The sequence below is a fragment of the Helicoverpa armigera genome, chromosome 3 (genome assembly GCF_030705265.1).
Source record: "Helicoverpa armigera isolate CAAS_96S chromosome 3, ASM3070526v1, whole genome shotgun sequence".
Classification (NCBI taxonomy): Eukaryota; Metazoa; Arthropoda; class Insecta; order Lepidoptera; family Noctuidae; genus Helicoverpa; species Helicoverpa armigera.
Genome location: NC_087122.1, coordinates 7,083,564 through 7,109,365, shown reverse-complemented (window position 1 = coordinate 7,109,365; position 25,802 = coordinate 7,083,564). Strand labels below are relative to the sequence as shown.

General features: G+C 36.8%; 2 protein-coding genes across 5 annotated transcripts in view; one reads left to right on the top strand and one right to left on the bottom strand.

Annotated features, from left to right (window-relative positions):
• Nucleotides 1-13,975, bottom strand: part of Grh (grainy head) — a 101,185-nt gene extending 87,210 nt beyond the window's left edge. For 2 of the 3 annotated variants that reach the window (XM_021333100.3, XM_021333101.3), the window contains exons 1-2: nt 13,664-13,975; nt 11,046-11,681 (exon numbers count right to left, since the gene is read on the bottom strand). In XM_021333100.3, the coding sequence (XP_021188775.2) occupies nt 11,046-11,584 (539 nt within the window). In that variant the 5' untranslated portion in view covers nt 11,585-11,681; nt 13,664-13,975. The remainder of the gene's footprint in view (nt 1-11,045; nt 11,682-13,663) is intronic. The other variant, XM_021333102.3, reaches the window with a different exon arrangement.
• Nucleotides 13,976-21,194: 7,219 nt separating this feature from the next.
• On the top strand, nt 21,195-25,518 carry LOC110375153 (probable elongation factor 1-delta). 2 transcript variants are annotated; one of them, XM_021333158.3, is made up of 8 exons: nt 21,195-21,218; nt 22,161-22,266; nt 22,739-22,826; nt 22,948-23,037; nt 24,304-24,492; nt 24,604-24,757; nt 24,838-25,079; nt 25,418-25,518. In XM_021333158.3, the coding sequence occupies exons 3-8, from the start codon at nt 22,740-22,742 to the stop codon at nt 25,454-25,456; spliced, it is 801 nt and encodes a 266-aa protein (XP_021188833.2). In that variant the 5' UTR covers nt 21,195-21,218; nt 22,161-22,266; nt 22,739; the 3' UTR covers nt 25,457-25,518. The 2 variants fall into 2 exon arrangements, with proteins under 2 accessions (XP_021188833.2, XP_021188835.2); XM_021333160.3 differs by lacking the exon at nt 22,948-23,037.
• The last annotated feature ends 284 nt before the right edge of the window (nt 25,519-25,802 follow it).

Genomic DNA, 25,802 nt, shown 5'->3' with positions numbered 1-25,802 from the left:
ATCTTCAACATTTTTATTTCTCTTGCAAATCAATTATTCTCGCGTGCATGTTTTACAAGACGGGAGAAATTGATTACGTTATTTCCAAAATTTATTTAACATTAACTTATAAAATTCATAACGACCTCAGGGGTTTCCAAGAGAAAGATCATATCTCAAAAGATGCATGACATACAAGTTAATGTTTTTGTTATTTATTCAAAATGCAGGTATTTATAGAATAAATATAAAAAATTAAACCGACTTCCCAAAACACTAAAAAGCAAAAAAAAAAACTATTTTTAGGTGCATCGGCCTAGAATTCGGTGTCTAATGGATGTTACTAAGTTAATTTTGCCACCGACTTCTAGGCCGATGCACCTAAAAATAGTTTTTTTTTTTGCTTTTTAGTGTTTTGGGAAGTCGGTTTAATTTTTTTGTAAAAAAGTTTTTTATTTAAAGCTTTTCAGTGATACGTATAGTTGTCACTATCCATACAAGTGGGAAGTTCTCATCAATACAAAGAATATAAGTCCAAATACGAGGTATTTTACATATTCAGTTGTCGAGTTCCCTCGACTTTCTCTGGTCTCCATCATCAGGTTAGCTCCAAACCTTCACTGTTGCAAAGGTTTTGTCAATACAAATAATTTAAGCCCAAACACGAGGTAGTTTACATATTCAGTTGTCGAGTTCCCTCGACCCTCTCTGGTTTCCATCATCAGACCAGCTCCAAATCTTCACTGTTGAATAGTGCTTTTAGGCGTACACCTGAGTATCAAGTTTTTACCCTATGTATGCCTACAACTTTCGAAGGTTGCCCTCGATTTCTCAGAGTTTCCATCATCAGATCCTGACCTGATGACTATGGGACCAACTGGCAGCTATTCCGAGTCGAACAAAAAAAGAATCACGTAAATCGGTCCATAAACCTCGGAGTAATCGATGTACATACATAGAAAAAAAAAAAACATACCGGCCGAATTGATAACCTCCTCCTTTTTGGGAAGTCGGTTAAAAATGTGTGTACGATAAGTGGCAACATAATTTCAGGTGAAATCTCATAAATGTAAAAGCTCAGTTGAAGTATAAAGTCATTCCCTATATTTTACCTACGCTGCGCCAACAATTTACATATATTTTTGCCGCCTTTATCGAGTTCCAATTACACAGATAACGAATAGTTTATGTTAGCTGTCCACGGGAATTGTAAAATAGATACAAACGCAATAATTATGAATCGGTATCAGAAATGCATTACATTAACATCAATTTACAGTTCAAATTTAGCATAACACGTGCTACAGGAAATGGAAATAGTTTAGTGTATGCTATCACACAGCATATTATTATTCCGTAAATAGTTTCAAGTGTCTAGCCACAGATTATATAATAGTTACTACGTAACAGATAAATCACTCCATACAAAAAAGTCCATACCTACTGTTATAAGCACCTACAAGTTCCCAAACTACCTACAAATTCATAGCTGCGTTCGAAAATGAACCTTAAAAACTCCAGCGCTCGATTGTTATTTCAATGCGATAGCGCACAGTTCAGTGACCGCGACCGTGCCGACAGCGAGCGTAGGGTTGCCTCTTACAAAATAGGGAACAAAGTTACGCTTATTTGTAACTGACTTCCGGAATCAATGGAGGTGCCCAACTACTTTTCGAGCACAGAACACGCGAGTATTCTATACTTACCTATTACCCCTGGCACAACACCGCTGACCGCTGATACACACCTACTTACCCAAAATTGGTTTCTGCGCAGCGATATATGCAATGTTCCAAGCCACCATTTAGTTGGACGAGAATTATACTTACTTATACTCGAAATGTTTTTAGCTACAAAACTCGGTAATCATTACATGTATAACTAAGTATAAGGTATAAGTAGGTATCTGTAATTTAAGTATCTAAAGTAAGTCGCTTATTTTTAAAATGACAAAGAAGATAAGTATTTTTACTTTAAAAAATAGAAACCTATGTATATTCATACATAGGTATAAAATATTTCTAAATGCCTATACATATATAATAGGAAACCTTTATATTTTCCTAAAATAGTCACATATACACCTACACAAATCAAAATATTTCTTCAGTTTATTAGATAATTTAAAAAACCAAATAAAAAATAAACAATAATGTTCACAAATAAAAATAATAAACATAAAACGCGCGCGTCGCGAGCGGCTGTCGAAAGCCCTGTGCCGCGTGGGGCTACCGGTAACCCAGCGAGCGGTAGGCATTTATCGCGCGCAAGTACGTCGAGTGACAGAGGCCTGGTCTAGCTTAAATCATATATTTCCTGTATTCAGAGTAGAAAATATATATCTCAAGTTGTAACGTCGAAAACTGCTATTACAGAGCGCTGCAACATCAGTTATGTTTATTCTCATAAAAGGTAAGCATAAATTCAGACAATACATAATTATGTGTAGCCATTAATATAATTGACCAATTTCATGTATTAATTATACGATCAATAAATAAAATATTTTATGAAAAGAATATCACGAACATTAATTTCAAGTTAATGGTACCATTAACATCTTTCAAATCTCTAACCTAATATGGATATGAGTAAAGAAACTCCTCACATGAATTATTATAATATTCTCATTATTTAGATACTTTTACATACCTACGACAAAAGACAATTTTTAACTGACTTAATTGGTAGGTTTCCATTCGAATGCTATGATAATCTTCTAAGGATTATATCTTCATTGAAAATATAGTATTTTCACTTTTACCGCACTGTACATTATGTGCCAAAGTCACTGACTACTAATCATTGGTATAAGTTTACACATATTTACAAGAGTCAGCTTCATAAGTTACGTTTTGAAATATATCTCAGAAATATTTACCTGTACAATGGACTAAAGCAGCCCTGCTTGCTTGCACGCCTCTTTATTGTACATAAAATATAAGAGAGGTCGAAACTGCTGGTATAATGGTATTTACGATGCGGATGTACAAATTGGAAAAAGATGTATAAAGCAGTGAATAGGTTTATACGGCTTTTTCCTAATTAACAGTTATTACGCACTTAATGCTATCTTTGTCAGATAAACACAATTTACGCTTATGGGAGCTCGAGACTCTGGTTTGTTTTATTTTTATGAGTTTGATGTTATGTAACGTTGTGTTCTTTTGGAGTGTTAATATAGGTACATATTACAAATACTCTATTGATTAAAGACGAATGGGAAAACAAGACTTGAGGTACAATATTTCCTACAACTTAAGCTACCCTTCTTGTACCACAGAGCTTTCAAACTATGTAAATTTATTTCATATTTTCTCCAAAATTCTTACCTTTTACCGAGCTTCTTAAATAACAAAATCTTACAATACTCGTTACCACCAGTTACATTAGTAATATGATGCACAAGCGATCCCTTTGGAGCAAGATAAAACGAAAATTATGTTTTACCAAATTGTCGACAGAAAGACATTCGCAGGAGACGTTTAATAATAATTTTAATGAGCTGACGCGGCGACGTCGCGGTCAGATTCCTATTTCATCGAACAAATTATAGTAAGATATTTATGGCAGCTATAACTCAAAGCAATCCTATATTTTGTTAAGCTCACATTTGAATTATAAAATGTAAAAATACTTCTTGACCAACAACGGGATAACAGATGTGTTTAAGAATGAAATTGTTTTCACAAATGGTTATTTAACTATCGACTCTAAATTAACATCGCCGAAATGCTAATTTGCTTAATTACTTTGTAAATGCATTGACCATTTGTGGCATTTAATATGACTCATCTATAAATGTTGTTCAAAACACAGTTTCATTGATTTAAGAGTTACGAAATTATTTAAGAGTTAGAAATATTGTCTTGATTTTTAAATATATCATGACAAGTTTCTCCGCGTTTTGGAAGGCAAGGTGTATCGGGTTGTCCGGGCAACCGGGTTCTGGAGGTAAGACGGTAAGGTAGACAGTCACAGCCATGTAAAACACTAAACTGCATGCAGTGAAACTGGAAGCCAACTCCGACATCATCCTCCGAGTCTTTTTCTCAACTATGTTGGGGTCTGCTTCCAGTTTAACCGGATGTAGCTGAGTACCAGCGCTTTACAAGGAGCGACTGCCCTGCCTGACCTCCTCAACTCAGAAACCCGGGCAACCCAATACCCCTTGGTTTGACTGGTGTCAGACTTACTGCCAACCAACCCCACACTTGGTTAGGCTAGGCAGATTTTCTTTCTTATTTTTGCACGTCTTATTGACTCGAAGCTATGCATTAAAAGATTCTAGTTATAAAACCGTGGAGGTTCTAATGATCTACATAGAGACACGATAAGCCTCGGTACCTAACAGTGCAGCGTGATGTCATATCAGCCCATAAACGTCCACTGCAGAACATTGGCCTCATAACTGACCACGTCAATGAAATCTCTTAAGAAAATATCATAATTAAGAGTATGCTCGTAACGCAACACAGTAGGATTACTGCTTTTCTGCAACTAGGTACATATGTATATGATGAAGTTTTTCCGTACATTTCATATTGTTTACTAGTAGTTGCCGCTGCATTTACATAAAGGCATGCAATGGCTTCAGTGTAGAAGTTCTGAAGAACATAAACACTCACGTGGTTAACAGTCAAAAGCTTTAAGTTCACTCAATCCGAAAACTCACTAGCGCTCGAAGAATTAGTCAATATGATTTGAAGTATTTTATCCAATTGGCTGTTATTGAATAAAAATATTAATTTACCTGTATAACTTTTTGATTATGTATCAATAAAAACGACAACCAAAAAATAATATGCATTTATTTTATATTTTTTGTAAGACGGCAATCTTAAAATTGGACTGAATTGTGATTATATGTACCCATATATTATTATAATGGCAAGCCGTATAACGAATCAAGTTAATAAAAACGTACGTTCATATACTTATAAGGTAAAGCTAGCCTTGTTGACGTCCGTTCCTCTCTGTCACGCAGATCAATACCATGCTCCGTCCTTGTCACACTAATAAGCTACAACACACTGGCGGGCTTCACACACTCATCCACAATGTTTCATTGTGTGTGTGCACACCATGTCAATGTGATGAATAAACAGTTTCTCCGATTTTACGACTCAATGATTATAGATACCTATCTATGCAAAGTTGGTTAATCATTTTGAAATAGTTAAGTGGTCTTGGGAAAGAATTAAAAACAAAATAGTCGATATATTGACGCAACAATTAGGTGATTGTCAGTGATAATCATTGTTATCTCATAATTGTAACTCAACATTAAAGTTCAGCTCAACTGTAGACATGGTTTGTTGTTGAACAAAGCCAACACCTATTGACTATTACATTGACGTAGCTAAGAATGGTATCAGATGATCTTACAGCACATTGTTGATTCATAAGCGCAATCAAACAGAAAAGTCGCGCCGCAATTTACAGAAACATTCTAATTAACAGAGAGCCGCGCCTCGTAAGTTTCGAGAATGTTGATGTAAAATAAAATTGTAATACATTGATCGATCGACCTCAAAGCCAAATAAGCATTTTGCTGGCGCTACAGGAGGCCCCAAGCCTTAGCGTACCTAAATCATGACTGAGCACAAATAATAACGACCATCATTATGAATACGCTTTACTCGATGCCTGAAATAATAGACGCGATGCTTTGTAAAATTAATTCTAAGACGATCCATTATATTATTAAATATCGTACCATGTTGTAATAAAAGCCAGCAAGTAAAAACTGTTTCAGAATATTTGTGTTTTATTAATTACCAAGTAAAACCACGACACGACCATCATCTCTTCAGATGTTAAAGTGAGATTGTCACAAACAAACTGGTTTTAAATTAGTTACGATAAAAACAAACAACGGCCTTTAAATGGAATGTATTTAAAAACGACTTTAGTATTAATTGGTCAGTCTTGAATAAGAGCACGTTTAATTATCGGCGCAATCACTATATACAAAGGGTAAACGGGACCGACTGTGGCCACGAGTCCACGACCGACTAAGAGGATAACCACAAAGGAATCCCCGAACTCACAAAAAAAGTTGCATATCTCTATGAATATTTAACTTCCCTTCTGGACCTTGCGTGTATTCTCAGCCTTAAACCATAGTGCCATAGAAGTTAAATTTATACACCACAGAGGTCCCATACTCCGTTGATGTTCAATTCCGAACCTTGATGTAAGATAATAAAATCCTATAATGGATTCGCCGTTGTGTAGTCGTGGTTACAAAAAAAGAATGAAATATTTATCTACTTCTGGGTGTGGATGGGTTCCCTTTCGAAAATCATTGACTTCATAAAAAATATATATTGAGATTGTATGCGCCCATGAACAACCTTGCATCTTGTTTGTTTCAATTTACTGATATACTAAAAATATGCCTACTTGTGACCTTTTAAAAATCTTATTTTTGACAAAAAGAGACTTAATTTACGAATGAATATCAACAATATGCGTCATCGACAAAAAGTTGTGGAAATTTTATATCATATTGATACATTTTATCTGAAGTTACGTCATCATTATTTATAAAACCTCAGTAGTCATTGAGATTATTTTCAATGTAATTCCTATAAACGCTTCGATCGATCGATCCACACTGTTCTTTAGTTCTGAAGAAATTTTATCCCCCGTTGAGATTTGTGTCGGACGCTGGCTCGTCGGTGCCTAAAGTTACATAGCAACGTGTGCTCGTGTGTGTACTACGTGCCTGTGTGTGCGTGCGGGTACCTTCAACCTCCATGTGATGGGAAGTGAACCCTTTACGCGGGGAAACCGTTTTTTATTTGCACTCGGACAGCGGCATCAGGTAGAAAGGATGATCGTTAATTTTTAAAGGACACACTGAACTTTGAGTTTGAACAGTGACTATTCAATATGAGGTATATGTAATGTAAACTGAGAGTGTTATTTCTGTGTTTTTGTATCACACATGTTGTTTTAGCCGATTGTATAAGAAAAACATTTTTTAAAAAATCAACAAAAAATCGGTTATATACATCGAAATTTTAAAATGCTGCTATCTCACAGTCTTTTTAAAAAGAAAAAAAACAGAAAATTCAAATTGTCACCGTAGTGCTACGAAACGCTCGCGCTACGGGAGAGGGCGCGCGCCCGTTGATGTCTTTTGCTAAGAGCTTTAATATCTCGCGCTTTCACGAGTTTATTGACTCCTCTTTAGCCAACATAGTACTCCGGCCGATTATTTGCTGTAAACTAACGAATTTTCTCGTATATTATTATGAACAGCATTATAAATACAAATATAAATACATAGGGCCTTACTACAAAAACTTTAAACCCTGTTTTACGCTTGTCTAATAAAATTTTGACTGCAAAATGAACCATATGTCAACGTCATAATTTGACATTTTTTTAGACAAGGCATAAACTGACGTTTAAAAGTTTTTGTGGTAAGACGGATAATGTTTCAATAAGAAAGATGCTAATTACGAGTATTAAAGAGATAAAGTTTTTGAGTTTGTAAAGTTGTAGGGAGTGGTTGGTTTCAGATCTAATGAACCGATTTTAAACAAATTTTGGAAAGTAGTTTATTAAATGGAAAGTAGTTTCCCCATGGTACCACAAAAAAATATTAAGTAAACCATATAGCTTTACTTTATAGAACTACACTTATACGCATTTGTTTAAATGTCGTGTATAATGCGTTTTCTTTTATCACACGAGTAAGTATACCTTATATAAAATGTACTCATGTGTAATACCGCTCTACTTGTAAATACTGCAATTTGTCTTTCTATCAGACAAATCAATGTACAGCATGCTTGTACATGTACGCACAATGTTACGAAAGATTGTAACCAGATCAAAAGAATCACGAGGATCTTTAGGAACAAGCTATACTCTTAACATACTACTCGACTATTAAGCCGACCCCAACATATGTAGTTGGGTAAAGGCTCGGAGGATGGGTTAGGGATACTACTTGACTATTAAAAATCTGTTTGAAAAATTACACCAAGGAATGTAAGCCGTAACGATACACACAATATGGCACAAACGTGAAACCAACTAAAGGCAAAGCCGCCCGATAAAAAGTCTACATAACTGTTATGATTTCCAAAAAAAGCAGTTTACTGGCCAAATAATTACATTAAATAATGATTGGGGCGAGAAGCCGGGCGATGGTAAGCTCATCTCGAGGGCTCGCCGCAGAGCGCGAGGCAATAAAATAAGGCTGAGGCGGGACGCGGGGCGCGGGGTGCGGGGTGCGGGGCGGGGCGGGGAGGGGGGGTGCCGCCTGTCGTCTCGCGCGCTCCAAGCCACGAGATGCCGCGGTCCTGATGCCATGCAGCGTGATGCTAGACGACGTAGCCAACAAACAAATATTCTTTCCTTACTCATACGTGAGGGAACGGGTGAAATTAACCTGAATTAATGACTATTTAAGTCAAATGTTGCACAGTTTAAAAGCTCGATAGTATACATTGTATAGCGTTATATACTAAATGCTTTCTTGCCTACAACGTGTACACATGATCGAACATGCCTATATGTATAGTAGTGGTTATAGACCCGCGAGCCGCTCCTGCTGAGCGCCGCGATGCAACAAAAAGTCATCATTAAAGTGTTGGAGGCGCGCCGGGTGAGGCTCGCAGCCTCTCGCTCCATCCTAAACGATTCAGCCGAGTTTTTATCACTTACCAATCCATATCGAGCTTATTTATTCATTTTTACTTACAGCTCTCCCGTTTTAAATTCCCTTATCAACTTAATACTCTTAAAACTACAGCGTGATTAAGTATAAAGATCGATATTTGATATGTTTTTTGGAAACCCGATACAGAACAGAATGTTTGTAATAATATGAACAATAAGCTGAGACAACACTACCACAATCTTCCCTTTCGATAACAATATTTTTAAAAATCACAAATAAGAATTGGTTAGAATTTTAATTTCAAAATATTTATTCTAAGTTTTTAACCTATTTACCAAAAAGGCGGTTCTCAATTCGGACGTTTACAGTTTTGTTTCAAATCAAACTGCTTTTAAGTAAATCAAACCAATTATAAAAAAAAACGTATCTGGTCAATCCACACGCTATTCTCACGCACGATATCTCATAGAATAGATTCCCTCCTATTTTTAAGTCCATTTTCTTAATATATTCCGAAAACTGGTTGTAGAGAGAGATAACATATCTATAATTTATAGATTAGCTAGTGGAAGAGTTGATTATGGTAAGTGATTTTAGTCGGGAGACAGTTACGGACAGCCGTTCGAATGCCTTAAAGTGTTGAAACAGTGACGTAGCTGCTTCGGCGTTCCGTAAGCGTTCACTATCAAGATTTACTTACGTAACCTACTATGTAAGCTGTTTAAAGAATTAAATCATGCTTTATATTAATCTACGAACTAAGACAAAGAATGAACACTAATTTCAATACCTTCTCCCTGAGACAAAGTCTTATTAGAGTGTTGATCGATAGTGCACGCATAATGTTCTCAGTACCGTGTTACATCGTTATAGCGTGTCTGCGTATTATTTCTACATTAGAATAAACTAATACACAGGTGCCGCTTATGAAACTCGTCTGGGCAGCAAACAGACGTAACTAATTTGAGTGGTTGCGGCGAGATGTAGACGAACGTCATGCGATATGAATGACATGCAAGCACATGGCGCGGGCTTTTTGCGACAATTACGTTGAATCGCCAACCGCCACTACGAGCGTAATCACGACTCTGTGGCTTATTATTCATTATTAACGATCTAGATTAACAATAGAAAGAAGATCATCATTTCATATTCAATGAGTATGTTAGCATTTTTTTAAATGAAATACTTTTAAAGCCAGTAGCTCTAGCCAATTACACTGTATGGGATTTTTAATTCTGTTGCGTGAATAAAAGTTGAATCAAGATCTTAAAAAAAATTAACAAATGGGTTCTTAATTTGTATGTAATGTATGGATAAAATATGATTTGTTTCTTTCATATTTCATCTGAACGATTTCTACTAAAGCTTATCAGGCATCTACGGTAATGTCCATCATTCATATTTTTTTATTGAAACCCTATAGACCATAAATGACATTTCCTACAATTCATGGACTTTCTTTTAAATTTTCCCTCGATTAGGTTATCGGTTACTTGCTTTCAGGCTTAACGTAACTATGTACTTTGCTGAACTAATACTTGTAACATATGTAGCTTCCCCATATCTTCGCGTTGTGCAAAGGTTAAGCTATAAACTACAGCAAGATTGTTATGATTATATTATAATGGCCAGGGTCCACACAATGGCAATTGGCAAGCTCGCAGCATCGTGGTGCGGGTGTGGGGCGCTGCGGCGCGGACGCGGCTCTCGCGGCAAGTTCAAGGTGAGCGCGTCGCTCCGCCCACGCGCGCCGCTCCTAACACAACCGTTACACTCCGCACTGGACCTCCGACACAAACACCTCATTCTTTCAACTCCACACACTTGCACACACAATCAGTTGTAAACTATCCTAATCGCCACGATCAAGTGCTATAATGCGCGTTAATGAATTAATTTGACCCCGTTATGGCTGTAAGCTGAAATTGGGCGCTAATGCTCGACACTAAACTTTGCGGTAATAGTAAACATGACTTGGTTGTCCATAACTGACATATATACCATGCAGCAGTAACAAAATCAATATATATTTTAGTGTTATTTAGGGATGAGAATGTCGTTTCCAACATATTACCAAAAATATGATAAATATCAAATATATTTTACCCGGTGATGGAATTTCAATATGCGACTGTATTGGAATTTCCCACTATCAAAGACACCTGGCAACAGAGGCAACACAATATTTCCATATAATCTCATAAACACGAAGCTATAAAATACGATACGTAACATCGGTGTTTATGGAAATACCAATTTAGACAAAGTTCGATAATATTTAGGTACCTATAAAAATGTTAAAGTATAGCATAGTTAAAGTATCTTTAATATTTTGTGTTTTTTTTAAATAACCGCTTGCATTTGTTTTAAAAAAAAATACTGTAAACGAATGATCATGAGGATGAAGAGTGATAGTTACCTGGGTATGGTGATGACTTGTCCGAGCTCGTCGACGACGTGGTCCGCCAGCACGAGCACGGTGGGCTGGCCGGGCGCGCCCACCACCACGGACACGCCGCCGTCCACCAGCTGTCCGCCGCTGCTCACTAGCTGTCCGTCGTCCAGCTGCCCGCTGATCATCTCCACGCGCTTCTGATCCGGGGTCGTAGTGTATATGACAGTTTGCTTCTCATCCTCATAAATTAAATCTATAGGAGTCTTCTCGTCCATAGACTCCATTCCTTGGTCGTAGACGTCGGGCTGCACTGGTACTTTGCTATCAGTTGCATATGCTGCTAACTCGTGGGGTGAGTGGCGGTAGGAGTGCGCCTCTGGAGGGTAACCGTCATCGGAGTCCATCTCGACTTTGTGGGGGTAGTAGTCGTGCGCGGGCTGCACGGGCGTCATGGTGGCGAGCACGGCGTGCGCGGGCGCGGGCGAGCGCGGCGCGGACGCGGGCGACGCGCCGGCGCGGGGCGAGCGCGCGCGCTCCTCGCACGGCGACGCCGACGCGGACATACCGCCGTACCGAGACACGGTAGGCGACGTCTTCGTGAGGGCGGAGGCTCCGAACTGGAGCACCCCGCTCAACACTCGACTCCAATGACTTCAATTTCTGAAAAAATATCTCGTGTAAATTCTATGACATTCAAGGAATTCACTAAAACCAGTAAACCTTTCACTTGCCCGCTTGTCTCTAAAATATTTTATAAAACGCATTAACCTATTTAAAGATGCTTAGTATGAATAAATAATTTCAATAATAGGCACAAACAGACCAGACGGATTCTTGTTCGAAATACATATTATATCGTAAATAGGTTCCTAGCATCGACCGCGTATCATAGATGCCAAGGGCAAGCAATAACAGCTGATTCAAATCCAGTTAGAAAAGAACGAGTATCAAGTGGCACCTGATCGCCGAGAAGCGCCCGAACTTGTTCAGCAGCCCCCTGCTCCGGCCGGCGCCGTACCAAACGAGACGCACCACCGAACGGTACAAACTGGTAACTATTGTATCCACGTGCTTGTCAAACTTGTCAGTAAACAATTATTTACAAACAAATCAGTTACGGCGAAACGTAAGTACGGCTGCCACAGTTGGTATTCTTACTGACGTCTCGTCAAAAACCTTGATAGCAGTCATATCACAGCACCAAAACAGACAATTTGATTTGATATCATTTACAGAATTTATGAGAATATAAAACACAGACAGACTTACAGATGCATACACTCGACTACCGAATACACTAAATCTAGCTATCGTTCTCGGTCTGTAAAAAGACAAAAAGAATCGTATTGGTTCAGAAGCTGTAGGTACTGAGAGGGATACTGAGTTCTCGGTGCATTTCTACGGAGGCTGAGAGCGCGAGCGAGACGAACATATGGCCGACACGCTAGCTTGAAAGTGACCAACGTATGAGTTGGTACTATACATATATATTATTTATACTGTATATGGACCTTTAATACGACTGTGCAATAAGGAATTTTTCACGATATAAAACTTTACTCTTTGTCTCTTTATGAAATGAAACTTTATATTTGTATTTAAACTTCATCAGTAGTAAATAATAATTAACATGACATTTAAAGCTACCTGATATAATCATTTATAAACTATATAAATAGGTATGTTGGCTTAATCATACTGGATAAGTACCTAAATTTATGTATAACACATAATATGCAGTCAGTACCTACCCTCAAAAAGTAATATCACAAACTGTTGTTATAAACAAGTCAATATAATCTTTATCGTATTCTCACATTCCTATGTATTCATATCATGAATCACAATAATAGTTTAAACTTTTATAACCAATAACTCAATTTAGGTTTACTATAGGTGTTTATACATTTTGCATGAATAATGACATCGGGCTTTGTGCATTAAGTAAAGGCACCATCTTTGTCCAATCGAAAAATTGCTTGCGAGGAGCATTACATCGGTGAACTGAAGGAGGAAAAATAAAATTACAAAAAGGCTCTGCCGCTGAGCTGAGCCGAGTCGTCAAAGTGTGCGCGCGCACACATGGACAGATGAAGCTCGCCGAACACGTCGTTACAAGACATAAGCGCACATAATTTACTCACACGCAGAAGTGAATTGATCATGACTGTACTCTAGCGTACACGAACTACACACACGTTTACGTTATAGACACGAGAATTGAAAACATTTTAATTGAGTACATATGTGTACTCAGACATTTGACTACAAAAAAGAAATACGGTCGCTCATGCGAAACGTCAAAACAATAAGTGACGAAAAATATTAAAGTGGACATCTTAACAAACCATTGAATCAAGTGGTGTGAAAACAGATGCACTATCGTTATCACTAAGAACTCTAGCAGAAGAGACAAGCGGGCACGTCATTGCACTGGTCCTAAGGTCGGGGGCGGCAGCGGCGCGAGCGTCCTGGCACAGGCCGTCACGCACGCGCGTCAAACTAGTCTCGTGACGTCACGGCCCGCCAGGCGAAATTACAAAACCGGCCGGGCGGCGCAACCGACTGCGCCAGCAAGCGGCGCAGCGCAGTGGCGGACGCGCTGCCGCCCGACCCCGACGCGCCACCGGCGTTTCACATACCGTGGGCGGCGTCACGACGCTGTGCGGCGCGGGCCGGTGCGCGGGCGCGGGTACACGAGCACGCGGCGAGCGGCGCTACGGAGCGCGGGCGCAGGTGCTCTGAGCGCAGCAGCCTCCGCAGGCCGGCGCCGCCGCCCCCGCGCCTCCCCGCTCCGCCCGCGCCGCGCTCTCGCACGCACCAAAACGACGAATTTATCTTCCGTGCCTGCTGGCCCTCCTACTCGAGGACGTTGCCCAGGGTGGCTCCTTGAAAGAATTCAAGTCGATACTAAAATATTTATTCATCAGCATGCAATACACTAGACATTTTGGGTGGAGAAGATGAGTCTAACAGTATTTGTTCTATGTCCTCTTGGAACTTTTAACTCGTTGTAAGTGAGTACGCCGGGCAGGCGGCGGCGGCGGCAGCAGCGCCCGGGGCGAGGAACGCCGCCGCGTCTCGTTGGCCTGCAAATCTACGCGGACACGGCGACGTCGGTTACAGCCGTTACAAAATCTGCGACCCGCAATGTAGTGATTACCCAACTTTACGCAAGTTCCCTTATTGAACTTTAATGCAATGATATATCCAATAAATGTCCGGCTTGCTGCTTCGTGTATAGTCGTATAGTCAAGAAATAAGAATTATTGTAACTACTATATGTACACATATGAAGAAAATAACATTATTACGTACTAGCTACGAACCCAAATAGTGCCCATATTTTTAAATAAGTATAATTTAAAATAAATAGCTTTTATTTTCAAAACCATGTTCCTAACTCTTAAGATTATAAAATGTCATAAAGCCAAAAGTCGTTATGAAATTGTATGTAAACCTTACCTTGTGTACCTATATAAGTGCGATTTCAGACTAACGTTCGTTTCGACTTACACGCCATCGATTTCAGGCCTCAAAAATCTAACGGGCGCATATGAACATATTCATTCACTTGAACTTATGATAGATTCATACCGACCTATAAGCTCAAATCAGTACGATTTGAGCAGCAACACGCGATTTCAACAGCTTAAATAAGTAAGCTTGTTTACGTGCATCTAAAACGCTTCTCTGAAACTGCTCAAAGCTTGACGAAGTCTCAGAATATAAAGTAATTTTTTTATTGATACTAAATAAAATGAAAATATAAATTATGTGAATGTCGATCTTAATATATTTGAATGCCAGTGAAAAATAAGCTAATGATGTGTCGCGAAACAAATCAGTGGTTTGTAATACTTAGTACATTTTGATACAAGTGCGGTAACTTTGTTTTCATTCGAACTGTAATAATAAACCCGCACGTGTGTGCCAATACATTGCGTTTTTCAATAAACTTGGGTACTACCAAAATAAAAGGCTTACACTTTAATACTCATAGATATTATCTCGGGACCTATCTATCTTTCCTTCCTCTGTGGTACTTTTACTGATTACTGATCTTTGTCTCCAGATATTGACTGCTGGAGCTTTTGAAGTTAGGCTTTTACTTGCTTTCCAGTTCATTAAAGTAATATAGAAATACTTTTTCCGACAGTTACAAAACATTTTTTCAGTTTTCCATGGTATACAGTTCTTCAATATTGTGATATATATTGTCTTAGAAAGCCAACAAACTATTATTTGCATTTTATGCAGCAGTAAGTTTATCAGGCGATGGCGTATTTAAAAATCGACTTCGGAAAACTAGAATTTGAAGACATTTTTCGTATAAAGCTTACATACATATGTACATATGTAGACGATGTGGTAAGTGTAAATATTGAAGAACGTGAACTGAAATAGTAAATTATTGCCGACGACTAAAGTCTCACACTTTACTTACACTAACAAGCGATTGCCATTTTAGATTTTCACTTCATTAGTACTTTTCTCAAAAAAATGCTTTAAAAATAATGACACAATTTTTTTAATATAATAAATGCATTAGTATTAGAAGAAATATAGAAGTTCATTACTCGTATTGGGGCAAGTATTACCCTGGTCACTTTTTCCTGCTCCATGGATGGAGGATATATCTACCTATATATAAATGTATATAATGTAAAATCTAAGATCTGCTGAAATTTATCATGTACGACTGTACTATACTATACTACCAGACATTACTATAGACGATCGTTAATTGATATATTATTAATAGATCTTAATAGATCACCCGAATGACCACCCTATCTGCAATTTCAGTAGATATCTACTCATCCTCCTCCGAGCCTTTTCTTAACTATGTTGGGGTCGGCTTCCAGTCTAACCGGATGTAGCTGAGTACCCGTGCTTTACAAGGAGCGACTGCCCATCTGACCTCCTCAACACCCCTTGGTTAGGCTGGTGGCAGACTTACTGGCTTCGGACTACCCGTAACGACTGCCAAGAATGATCAATGACAGCCGGGGCCTACAGTTTAACGTGCCATCCGAAACACAGTCATTGGTGTCTAAGATATACATAGAAAGTACATACAAACTTAGAAAAGTTGCATTGGTGCATGCCTGACCTGGAATCGAACCCACGCCCTCATATTGAGAGGTTGGTGCTTTACCCACTCCACAGGCCACCACGAGTCCACGACGAATTTCAGTAGATATCTACTGAAGTCTTTAATTCTAAAAATATCCAGATCGAGAGGCAGTGGCCATAGAATACATTAAGTTGGAAAAACTTTGTATTATATTAATACAGCTCTTTCTCTTTCTGACCAAACATCTGATTCAGTTCAGGAGCAAAAACTCACGCAGTGAGACAATATAACAGACAGCCTAGGGTAATGTTTCAGTAGAAGTCAATAGTAATACATTCAAAAAACAGCAATTTTCAAGCTACATACCTACATATAATATAAATAATTCAAATTGATAACCTCAAGCCTCCGTATCGTATTCGTGGTGCACCTGAGGGAATGGGATGCTGTCACCTCCTTCTGCGAAGCAGTCATGCTCGAGAAGGAGACGATGGAGCGATCCCACTTGCTGCGGTAGACATGAAAGACACCACGGATGCCAGGTGTTGAGAGGCGACTCCCGGCCGCCCTAAGGCGTGGGTCTATAGGCGATAAGTTCGGGTGACTCACTGTCCCTCCGTCTGCCAGAAACAGACCCGTGAGGACGACACTCATTAATCCCCGCGCGAGAAGAGATGTCAGCAAACCGCAGCGGGGCCCAGCAGGACCAAGACCTGCCGGGGCTGCGGATTTGTCCGAAAAAGATAAAAAAAACATCCGTATTATTAGGTCGATTAAAAAATGAGTACTTACGGACAGACAACTGATTGACAGACAATGAAACGGTGTTTCAGAAAAATTATTTGCATTTATTTATCGAATCTTTGCGATCAATTTAACTGTTGCAACTGATAACGTCAATATTAATTTCTTTATTTGTCTGCCTTCTCGTATTACGCTGCACGCACTACCTAACATAGGTCCTGAAACTCCGTACTATTGCTCTGTCTGAGTAACAAAAATAACTAGAAAGTCACGAAAATTCATAAGAAATATAACTTAAAAACCACATTATGAAATTTTAGTCGTATGAATTAAATTTGCCCCGATTCTCCTAAGTTAATAATGTCAAAATCGAATAGAAATCGAATCGCAATATGATCGTAATAGCAGTTTTAACCATATCGGGCATTCTGCTACTAATAAAAGACCAATCGTTTTCGATTGACATTTGATTGGTGTGCGATTGGTCTGCTATTTTGATGATTTTGGTCTATACGGTAGTTTGCTGTACAATCATTTTGCAATCGTAAATCATTTGCAGACAAAATGATTCATTATTGAATGACAGAAAAGGATAAAAACGTTTATTTCAAAGAAAAAATAGCGGAATGCCACATACGCTTCAATCGTAATCGAGTCGGGATTGGATATCAGTCGAATCGAGTCGAACGTCAATCGAAGGTCGCTTAAGTAAAATAAGGAGAATCGGGCCCCAGCATTGATCACTCGATCGGGTGGTCGCTACCGACCCAGTTCTTATCGAAAGCTTTTTCTGCAACAGTGCGTGCAATTAACGGAGAAAACATTGTGATTTACGTTTATAGGTAAATACTAGGTATTTCCCTGTAGTTTTACTTCGGTGGAATTTCGTACCCGGACAAAACACAAGCCTATGTCAGTTACCAGGAATAGAACACCTTTTAGAACTGGGATAGATATTTTATAATCTAATGTTTAATAGGATCTATCAACAAAGCCAAGTCTATCAAGTTTACCGAAACTTGGATAAAATCTAGGTACTAAGTTAGGTACCTAATATATATAATTTACCTGACCTGACGGAGATGATGATGACCTGACCTATCACAAAAAATAGAAGAGATAATAAACTTAGTAAAAGTACAATCGATCGTAGCTGTTAGTTATAGGAACAAAAAACGTACCGATCTTGTTTTTTTAATTGTAATTAATCCAAAAAAAAGTATTAAATAATCTTAATACGAATCTCGAACACTAGCGGCCAGCACAAGACCTCGGATGCTTATTTAACTTCCAAGAATTGTTTAAATGAGCGGTGAAAGCTACACAAAACAGGTGTGTAACACATTACTGACGACGAACAGGGTAGATGCAGTAACATTTCACGAAACTTCAATATTATGACATTGCGATATTTCAGTATAATTTATAAACAGATCAATTCTTTATAGTTTTTAATAGGAATTATATATAAAATTAATATATATTGGATCAAGGTAGATGTCTTTTGAAACAAAATTAAATTACAGTAGGACAAAACCCTTTCGTATTTATTTCACCTATAATTTTTCGAACTTTCTTCTCTTTTCATTGTGTTGCATCCTACCGTAATTTTATTTTACTTTTTACCATTTTAAGCTTTCACGTACGATTAAACGACGTAAAATCCCTTATCACATAGGTACAAGTTGGTTGTGCAGCGATTCGCTTCTGTCACAAATTGCATCCCAACTCCCAACATGTTCACTTATACTTTTCCTATTCGAAATATTAAAATATAAAGTATGTATTGAACATCGGAATGTCGTACTTCGGACCGAAAACTCTTCGAACGTATGAAAATAGGAAAATTAAATAAATAGGTAAAATACATTTCGTAATCTTCTTATATATAAAAATGAATTGCTGTTCGTTAGTCTGACTAGAACTCTAGAATGGTTAGACCGATTTGGCTTATTTTGGTTTTGAAATTTTTGTAGAATAAAATTTTTGTTTCGTGAAAGGTTTAAACGATACGAAGTTCGCGGGATCAGGTAGATTACTATAAATAATTTTATAATTTGTAATAATTATTTCTTAGGTATTATGTAGGTAATTCAGGTACCAAGTGCGATTTTTCGTTAATTTGAGGAGTAAACATAAGATAAAAAAAAGAAGTTATTGCTACCGCATTGTTTTTTTTTTTTGTTCACGCAAAAAATGAAAAATGAGATGCGAATTTTCTTTCCTATTTTGAGTAGGTAGGCACAAAGTGCAAATGAAGAAAAGGCCGCGAGCGCGATTTCTTTTTTGGTTTTCATTGAGGATTAAAAAGGTAAAATTGTTAAAGTAAAACGAAAGCGGTTTTTAACACGCTTTAATTATTTATTTGGCGGATGGATAACTTAAAAACTAAACAAAGAAGAAAAAGTGCAAAAGAAAATGCCACGAGCTTAGCGAGACCAAAACAAGAGCGTTTTGTATTATCTTAGGTAATCTAAAATAAATAAAAAGGGGGAAATAAAAAGAGAGGAGCGAGCCCAGTGAGAGCAATTTGAAAAACAAATGCTACCTACTAATTTACCCATTCACATAGTTTATGTATGATTATACCTACATATAAAACTAGCTATGTTAATGTGAGCAATGCTGTTTTGATTTTAATCCTGCTGAATAGGTCCTATTACCTAAGTGAAAATGCAAAAGCAGCTCTGAAGTCGACAAAAAGTGCTTTTATTTTCTATTTTTCGATGTATTAGTCTTGTAAATATAATTTTTCGATGTATTAGTCTTGTAAATATAATTAAAAAATATTGAATTGTAGGTTTACTTCGTAAATTATATTAATAAGTAAATGGTCAGTGTTACTGAGAGTTTGTTCTTTACCGCTTCTTCTTTCCAGATATAACACTAGGAAGTGGTCGTATTGGGTCGTTTTGAGAGGGCTGTCCTTTTTTGGGTTCCGTACCAAAAGGGTAAAACGGGACCCTATTGTTTTCGCTCCTCTGTCCGTCCGTCCGTCCGTCCGTGATAGTTGATGATGATGCATTTCTGTTGCCGCCAAATACTTGCTGAAAAATAGATTAAAAGAAATATTTCGGGGGCTCCTAAAATAAATATTTCGGGGGCTCCTATACAACACTTGATTTTTTTGCTCAGTTTTGCTCGATATCCGTAAATATTTATAGAATATTAGTTTGGATGCTACAGAACCCTACGTGCGCGAGTCCAACTCGCATTTGGCCGGATTTTTAAATAGCCTACTTTAATAAACGTAGGCTAATACGTTTTAGTTTTAGTTTTTTTTTAAGTTTTAGTTTTAGGTAAGTTTTAATTAAGTAACTTTATATTTGACTTTGACTATGAATAAACTAGGTTGACGTAAAAATAGGTAACGTACCTAGGATTGATAATATTTTGCTCTAGTTTTACTTTAACTTATTAATAACTAACCATGAAAAAGTCAGTGAATTTATTTAACTTTTACACAGTGAAATCATGTGAGCATCCTCTTGCTTCCAGTCCACAGCACTTTGATAAATCCAGGACTAGCGCCTGCAATTACAACGGAGCCAGGTGCAAATTCATAGAAATCGCTCGTTCCAAGAACGTTTAACTCATACTCTTCACTATTTCATGATTTCATGGTCGCTATTTCCTCAAGATAAAATTAATGTAAATGTGTCTTTCTAATTGGTATCATAAGTACTATGACAAAGGCACATCATTTAATAGTGCATCATCTATGGACACATCCATTTTTTTTTGTTCATAGTACCTACTGGCGGTGGTTGAAAAAAGCTGCGGACTACCATAGTTGCTATTGAGAGCAGGCAAGAGGCATGAGGATGGCATGAGGCAACCCAAAAACTTCAATCGAATGACAGGTTGAGGAGATTTTTTGATAGGTACATTATATTTAAATAGATGATAAAAAATCACTATGGTTATACAATATATGTACAACTACTTAGTATCTGAAAAATCCCTTGCATTGGGTTTGCGCCTATCAAGACTGAAATTGCAATGTAAAGTTTTATCTGAGTTCGGAAACTGGAAAGTATTATTTGATAACTTCGATTGAACTATTTATCTATAGTAATAATAAATACCTAATGTATAACTTAGTCAAAAAAAGAATAAAAGTCATGTCTGTTGTATGCGGATAATACCCAATAATACCACGAGAAAATAAAGTAAATTCACAATCAAGTTTGAGTTACCAGCAATAAAAATAAATAAATAAAACGTCAGTCCACGTGTGAAATGGAAAACATCGTCGACGTGATTGTCGTCGTGGAACGAACTAAAACTGCAATGTGATTGGTTGTGGTGCACGAACTGTCAAAGTGCTCGTTCTCTTTCTTTCATCTCTCTCTTTCCGACGTGCCCATCAATAGGGACACGGTATCGAAGCAAAAGTATCGATACCGTACTCATGAGTAGAATCGATAACAAAGTATCGTACTCATTAAAGTATCGAAACAAAAGTATCGATACTTCAAGGTATCGAGTACTTTTTTAGATCATTTGCTAGGTCAATATCAGTCAGTAAATAATGTCAGTTTTAGTTCAGTTCAGCAGGACATAAAAAACAAATGCTATTGGTACACTTTAATAGAAAAATAGAAAATGGAATGAATGAAACAAATCGAAAATGTAGCAAAAGGAAACAATATTAAGTTATTTGAGGTATACTAAAAACTAGCAGTGTCCCACAGTTTCACCCGCGTAGTAGATTAAAGATCCCATTCCTCCTCCGTAGTCACTTAAAAATAGAAGTTTGTTGAGCCTTTTTGGAGATAAGCGGTTTCGATTTTTTGTGATGGTACTTCCTACTTTAGAAAATAATCGTTCTGAAGGTACTAACGTCGCAGGGATTGATATTATATTCATTCTCGTGCCAATTATATAATTTTGGGAATACTACTTTCATATCTTCCCATTGTTTTAAGGGATCTACTGATAGTGGCGAAACCTGTGCCGATAAGTAGTAGCTTAATTCATCCTTCATTTCAGGCTGTGATGAAGATGAAGAACTTGCTTTATTATTTTGTTTTTTAGTGTGTGCCAACTTCTTATGGTGGCTCCAGAAATCAAATGTCGCTTCTTTTTTTAAGACAGAATGTCTTAAAAAGTTTTCAACGAGTGAGCTAGAAGGCGCTTTAAATATAAATAACTATATAATAAATTCTTCATTCGATACGATACCTGGGAAAAAGTACTTATTGAGTAAAAGTATCGAATGTAAAGTATCGAGTACAAAAGTATCGGTATCGAACTGGAATGTACTCGATACCACAAAGCATCGATACTTTTTTCGTGTCCCTACCCATCAAAAAACCGACGAGTGCGGTTTTTATCCTGTTGAAAAGTTCAGATTTGAATGTTATTTTGTGATTCGTTTAATTTGCTATCTTAATAATATCTTTCGATATATATTACGTAAGTTTTTATAATGTTTTATTGTACTATTTCTCTATTTTTATTTTACAATAATTAGAACGTATAACCTCTAAATGTTGTCGAAATTTGAAAGTTTTATCTGGCGCCTCAATCTGCCAACTGGGGATTTATTTCACCCAAATGATAATTTAAACTAATCCCAGTATGACTACAATAAATATGTTATTCATGAGTTTGTTCCTAGTTTCTCGCAGCTGAAGAAATTGTATTATTTAATACTAAGTGAAGTTACCCTCTGACCCAGCAAAAGCCACGGAATAATCATAACCTAAAATTAAAGGACTTCCAATTTAATTTAGACAAAAATGATAAAAAATAAGTTACAATAATAAAATTAACTTAGGTTAATAGAGTTTTATGTACATTAAATTGTCGCACGAATTTTAACTGGTAATGATCACTAACTTTGTTGCTAATATAAGCACTAAAAACTTTTATAAATTGTTTTCAGAATGTCTGCCTTGGTACATGAGAAGATTTGGTTGGACAAAAACATCTATGGTGATGCTGAACGAAATTATTATGAATCATTATCAAAGGTTTGTATTATGCTAATAATATGAAACCTTTCAGATACGTTTACTCATTGTAAATAGATATAGTGTCTTATATATTCTTGTCTATTTGAAGTATTTTAAATATTTTGTTGAAACTTTGTAGGTCCAAGCTACACCACTTTCAGTAGCTCGCTCTTCTTTGGCCAGTGAAGTTGCTAAAGCTAGACAACATATTAAAGATTCTTTAGAATGTGTGAGTAAACAACATTTTATTAATATTCACACATATTCTTTTTGTAGTTTTTGTTTGCTTTATATTGTATAATATTGCCTCAATAGTTCAGAATTTGCTTATATGTAGTATGTAAAATTCGAGTGCAGTAATCAGTACCGAATAGCTAAATAATGTATATGTCACCGTAAGATTACAAACATCGTTAGATTGCAATCTATCTCGAGAGATTGTAAACTGTCGAATTATTGTGAACCGTAACATCTGATTGCAATTTAACGCATTATTTTTCGCTATATTATAATCTATCGATGAGAAATTGTCAAATTGTCAACTGTCCGAAAGCTCTCCCTGATTGGTCAGTCTTTTTGTAAGATCGACCAATCACGACCAGCCGTTCTGTTGCCATGGAGTTCCCGTAGAGTTAGGAATGAATTTGTGTTTGAAGACAAACTGATGAGTAAACTACCTAATTGTTTTGTTTTTTTTTTTATAAAAGTTTCTTATAATTTTTCAATTTCATTTAAATAAAACTACTTTTACGGATTTTATCGCGGTCGGTTTTAAACGTCGGGATTAAATAATATAATATAACCGCGATAAAATCCGTAAAAGTAGTTTTATTTAAATGTCTAATATTCGCGTAAGTGTCAGAAATCAATATGTTTCCAATTTCAATTTGTGTTTGAAGAATAAATATTTCGTTACAATTTGTTCTCTCCATATGTCAGGAATATTAATTACATACTCGTACTAAATAATAAATACTTGAAGAATTTTTGAAGAGCATTTATTTTATTTAACTGACACCTCTATTTCATTCCTAACTCTACGGGAACTCCATGGGAACAGAACTGATTATTGGTCGATCTTACAAAAAGACTGACCAATCAAGGAGAGCTTTCGGACAGTTGACAATTTGACAATTTCTCATCGATAGATTATAATATAGCGAAAAATAATGCGTTAAATTGCAATCAGATGTTACCGTTCACAATAATTCGACAGTTTACAATCTCTCGAGATAGATTGTAATCTAACGATGTTTGTAATCTTACGGTGACATATACAAATGTATTTTTATTTACAAATTATAATATTAGAAAATTGTAGTATATTTCATTTTATTAATATATACATAGATGGCATTACATAGGTATTATATTTAATGAAAATTGCAACTTTGATTGATTTGACCAATTTACTACTTAGTTCTAACTCCACCATCTTTTCATATTTCAACCATAATGTTTTGTCTAAAAGTCTTAATTTTATGTACATTCACAGATGGACAGTGTTGCTACCTTGGCTGGAGTTCCGAACACAGAATTGACTAACAAAGTCAATACTCTGGAGAAAGAAAACAGTGACCTGAAGAAAGCCATCAATGATTTGCGAAATTTGGTTATTAGTCTTCAAGCTAGAGTAGAGACATTGGAATCAACAGGTGGTGGTGCCAAAACTGAATCTTCCAAAGTAAGATTTCAACACCTATATGCTGTACTAATTACTAGAATAATATAATTTCTGACTTCACTCATAAATCTAAGTATAAGCATACAACAGTAATACATTTGTTTCCATCAGGCCCCTGCACCCAGTGCACCAGCAGCTAAAGCTCAAGAAGAAGATGATGATGATGGTGTTGACTTATTTGGATCTGATGATGAAGAGGAGAGTGCAGAGGCTGCAAGAATTAGAGAGGAACGTCTAGCAGCATATAATGCCAAGAAAGCCAAAAGTATGTTCTATCCATTTTTTTTTTTTTTTTACTTCTCATATTTTATATGATAATATTTTTTTTTAATTATTGAATTGCAGAGCCTGTACTCATTGCCAAATCTAACATCATTTTGGATGTAAAGCCTTGGGATGATGAAACTGATATGGCAGCTATGGAAAAAGCAGTCAGAGAAATAACAACTGATGGCCTTTTGTGGGGAGCTGCTAAACTTGTACCTCTTGCATATGGAATTAAGAAACTGCAAATTTCATGTGTTGTTGAAGATGACAAAGTCTCTGTAGATTGGCTAACTGAAGAGATAGAAAAATTTGAAGACTTTGTAAGTTGAAAAGTTTTCATTTGAATTGACATTTTCATTAATTAGGGATTTTATAGATCTGGCCAAACATTATGGTGACTTGCGTAATAAGCTGAAAATACACGCCCCACTCCCCTTTTGACTGTGCACATATATACTTAAAATGCAGTAGTGGGAACGCACTCCACCTCAGCTTGACAAGCTCTACTCACTTACTTTACTACTACGAAGTTAGTTTCGAGCCTCCATTATGTTTGGTGCTAAATGCATCTGGTAAATTATAAAATTGTATATTTAGCTGCCTGAGTTAATAAATTATCAAGATTTAGGTTTTACAGTTTTTTTTTAACTTGTTACAGGTTCAAAGTGTTGACATAGCTGCCTTCAACAAAGTGTAACAAGACTAAAAGATTCAGTAACTTCTAAATAAACTGAAGTAATAAATGTGCCTTTTTTCCAATTTGCTTGTTTTATTGTCGGCATATATCGACGGTCCCCACGTAAATCATGGAAAATGCATCTTTCAAATCAGCGTAACCTTATGCTGAAGGAATGAAAAATGTTACATAGAATTATAGATCTCTACTTGTATTTATGAAATAAAACGTGCCATTTTAGTTTCGATTATATTACGTGGGAGTCCGTATCATGGTTGTATTAAAATAACATCGCTTTAGATACATGCATCGGCATTATGAAATACATAGAGTAAAATAATAAAAATATCTTGCTTGAGAGTCCCGA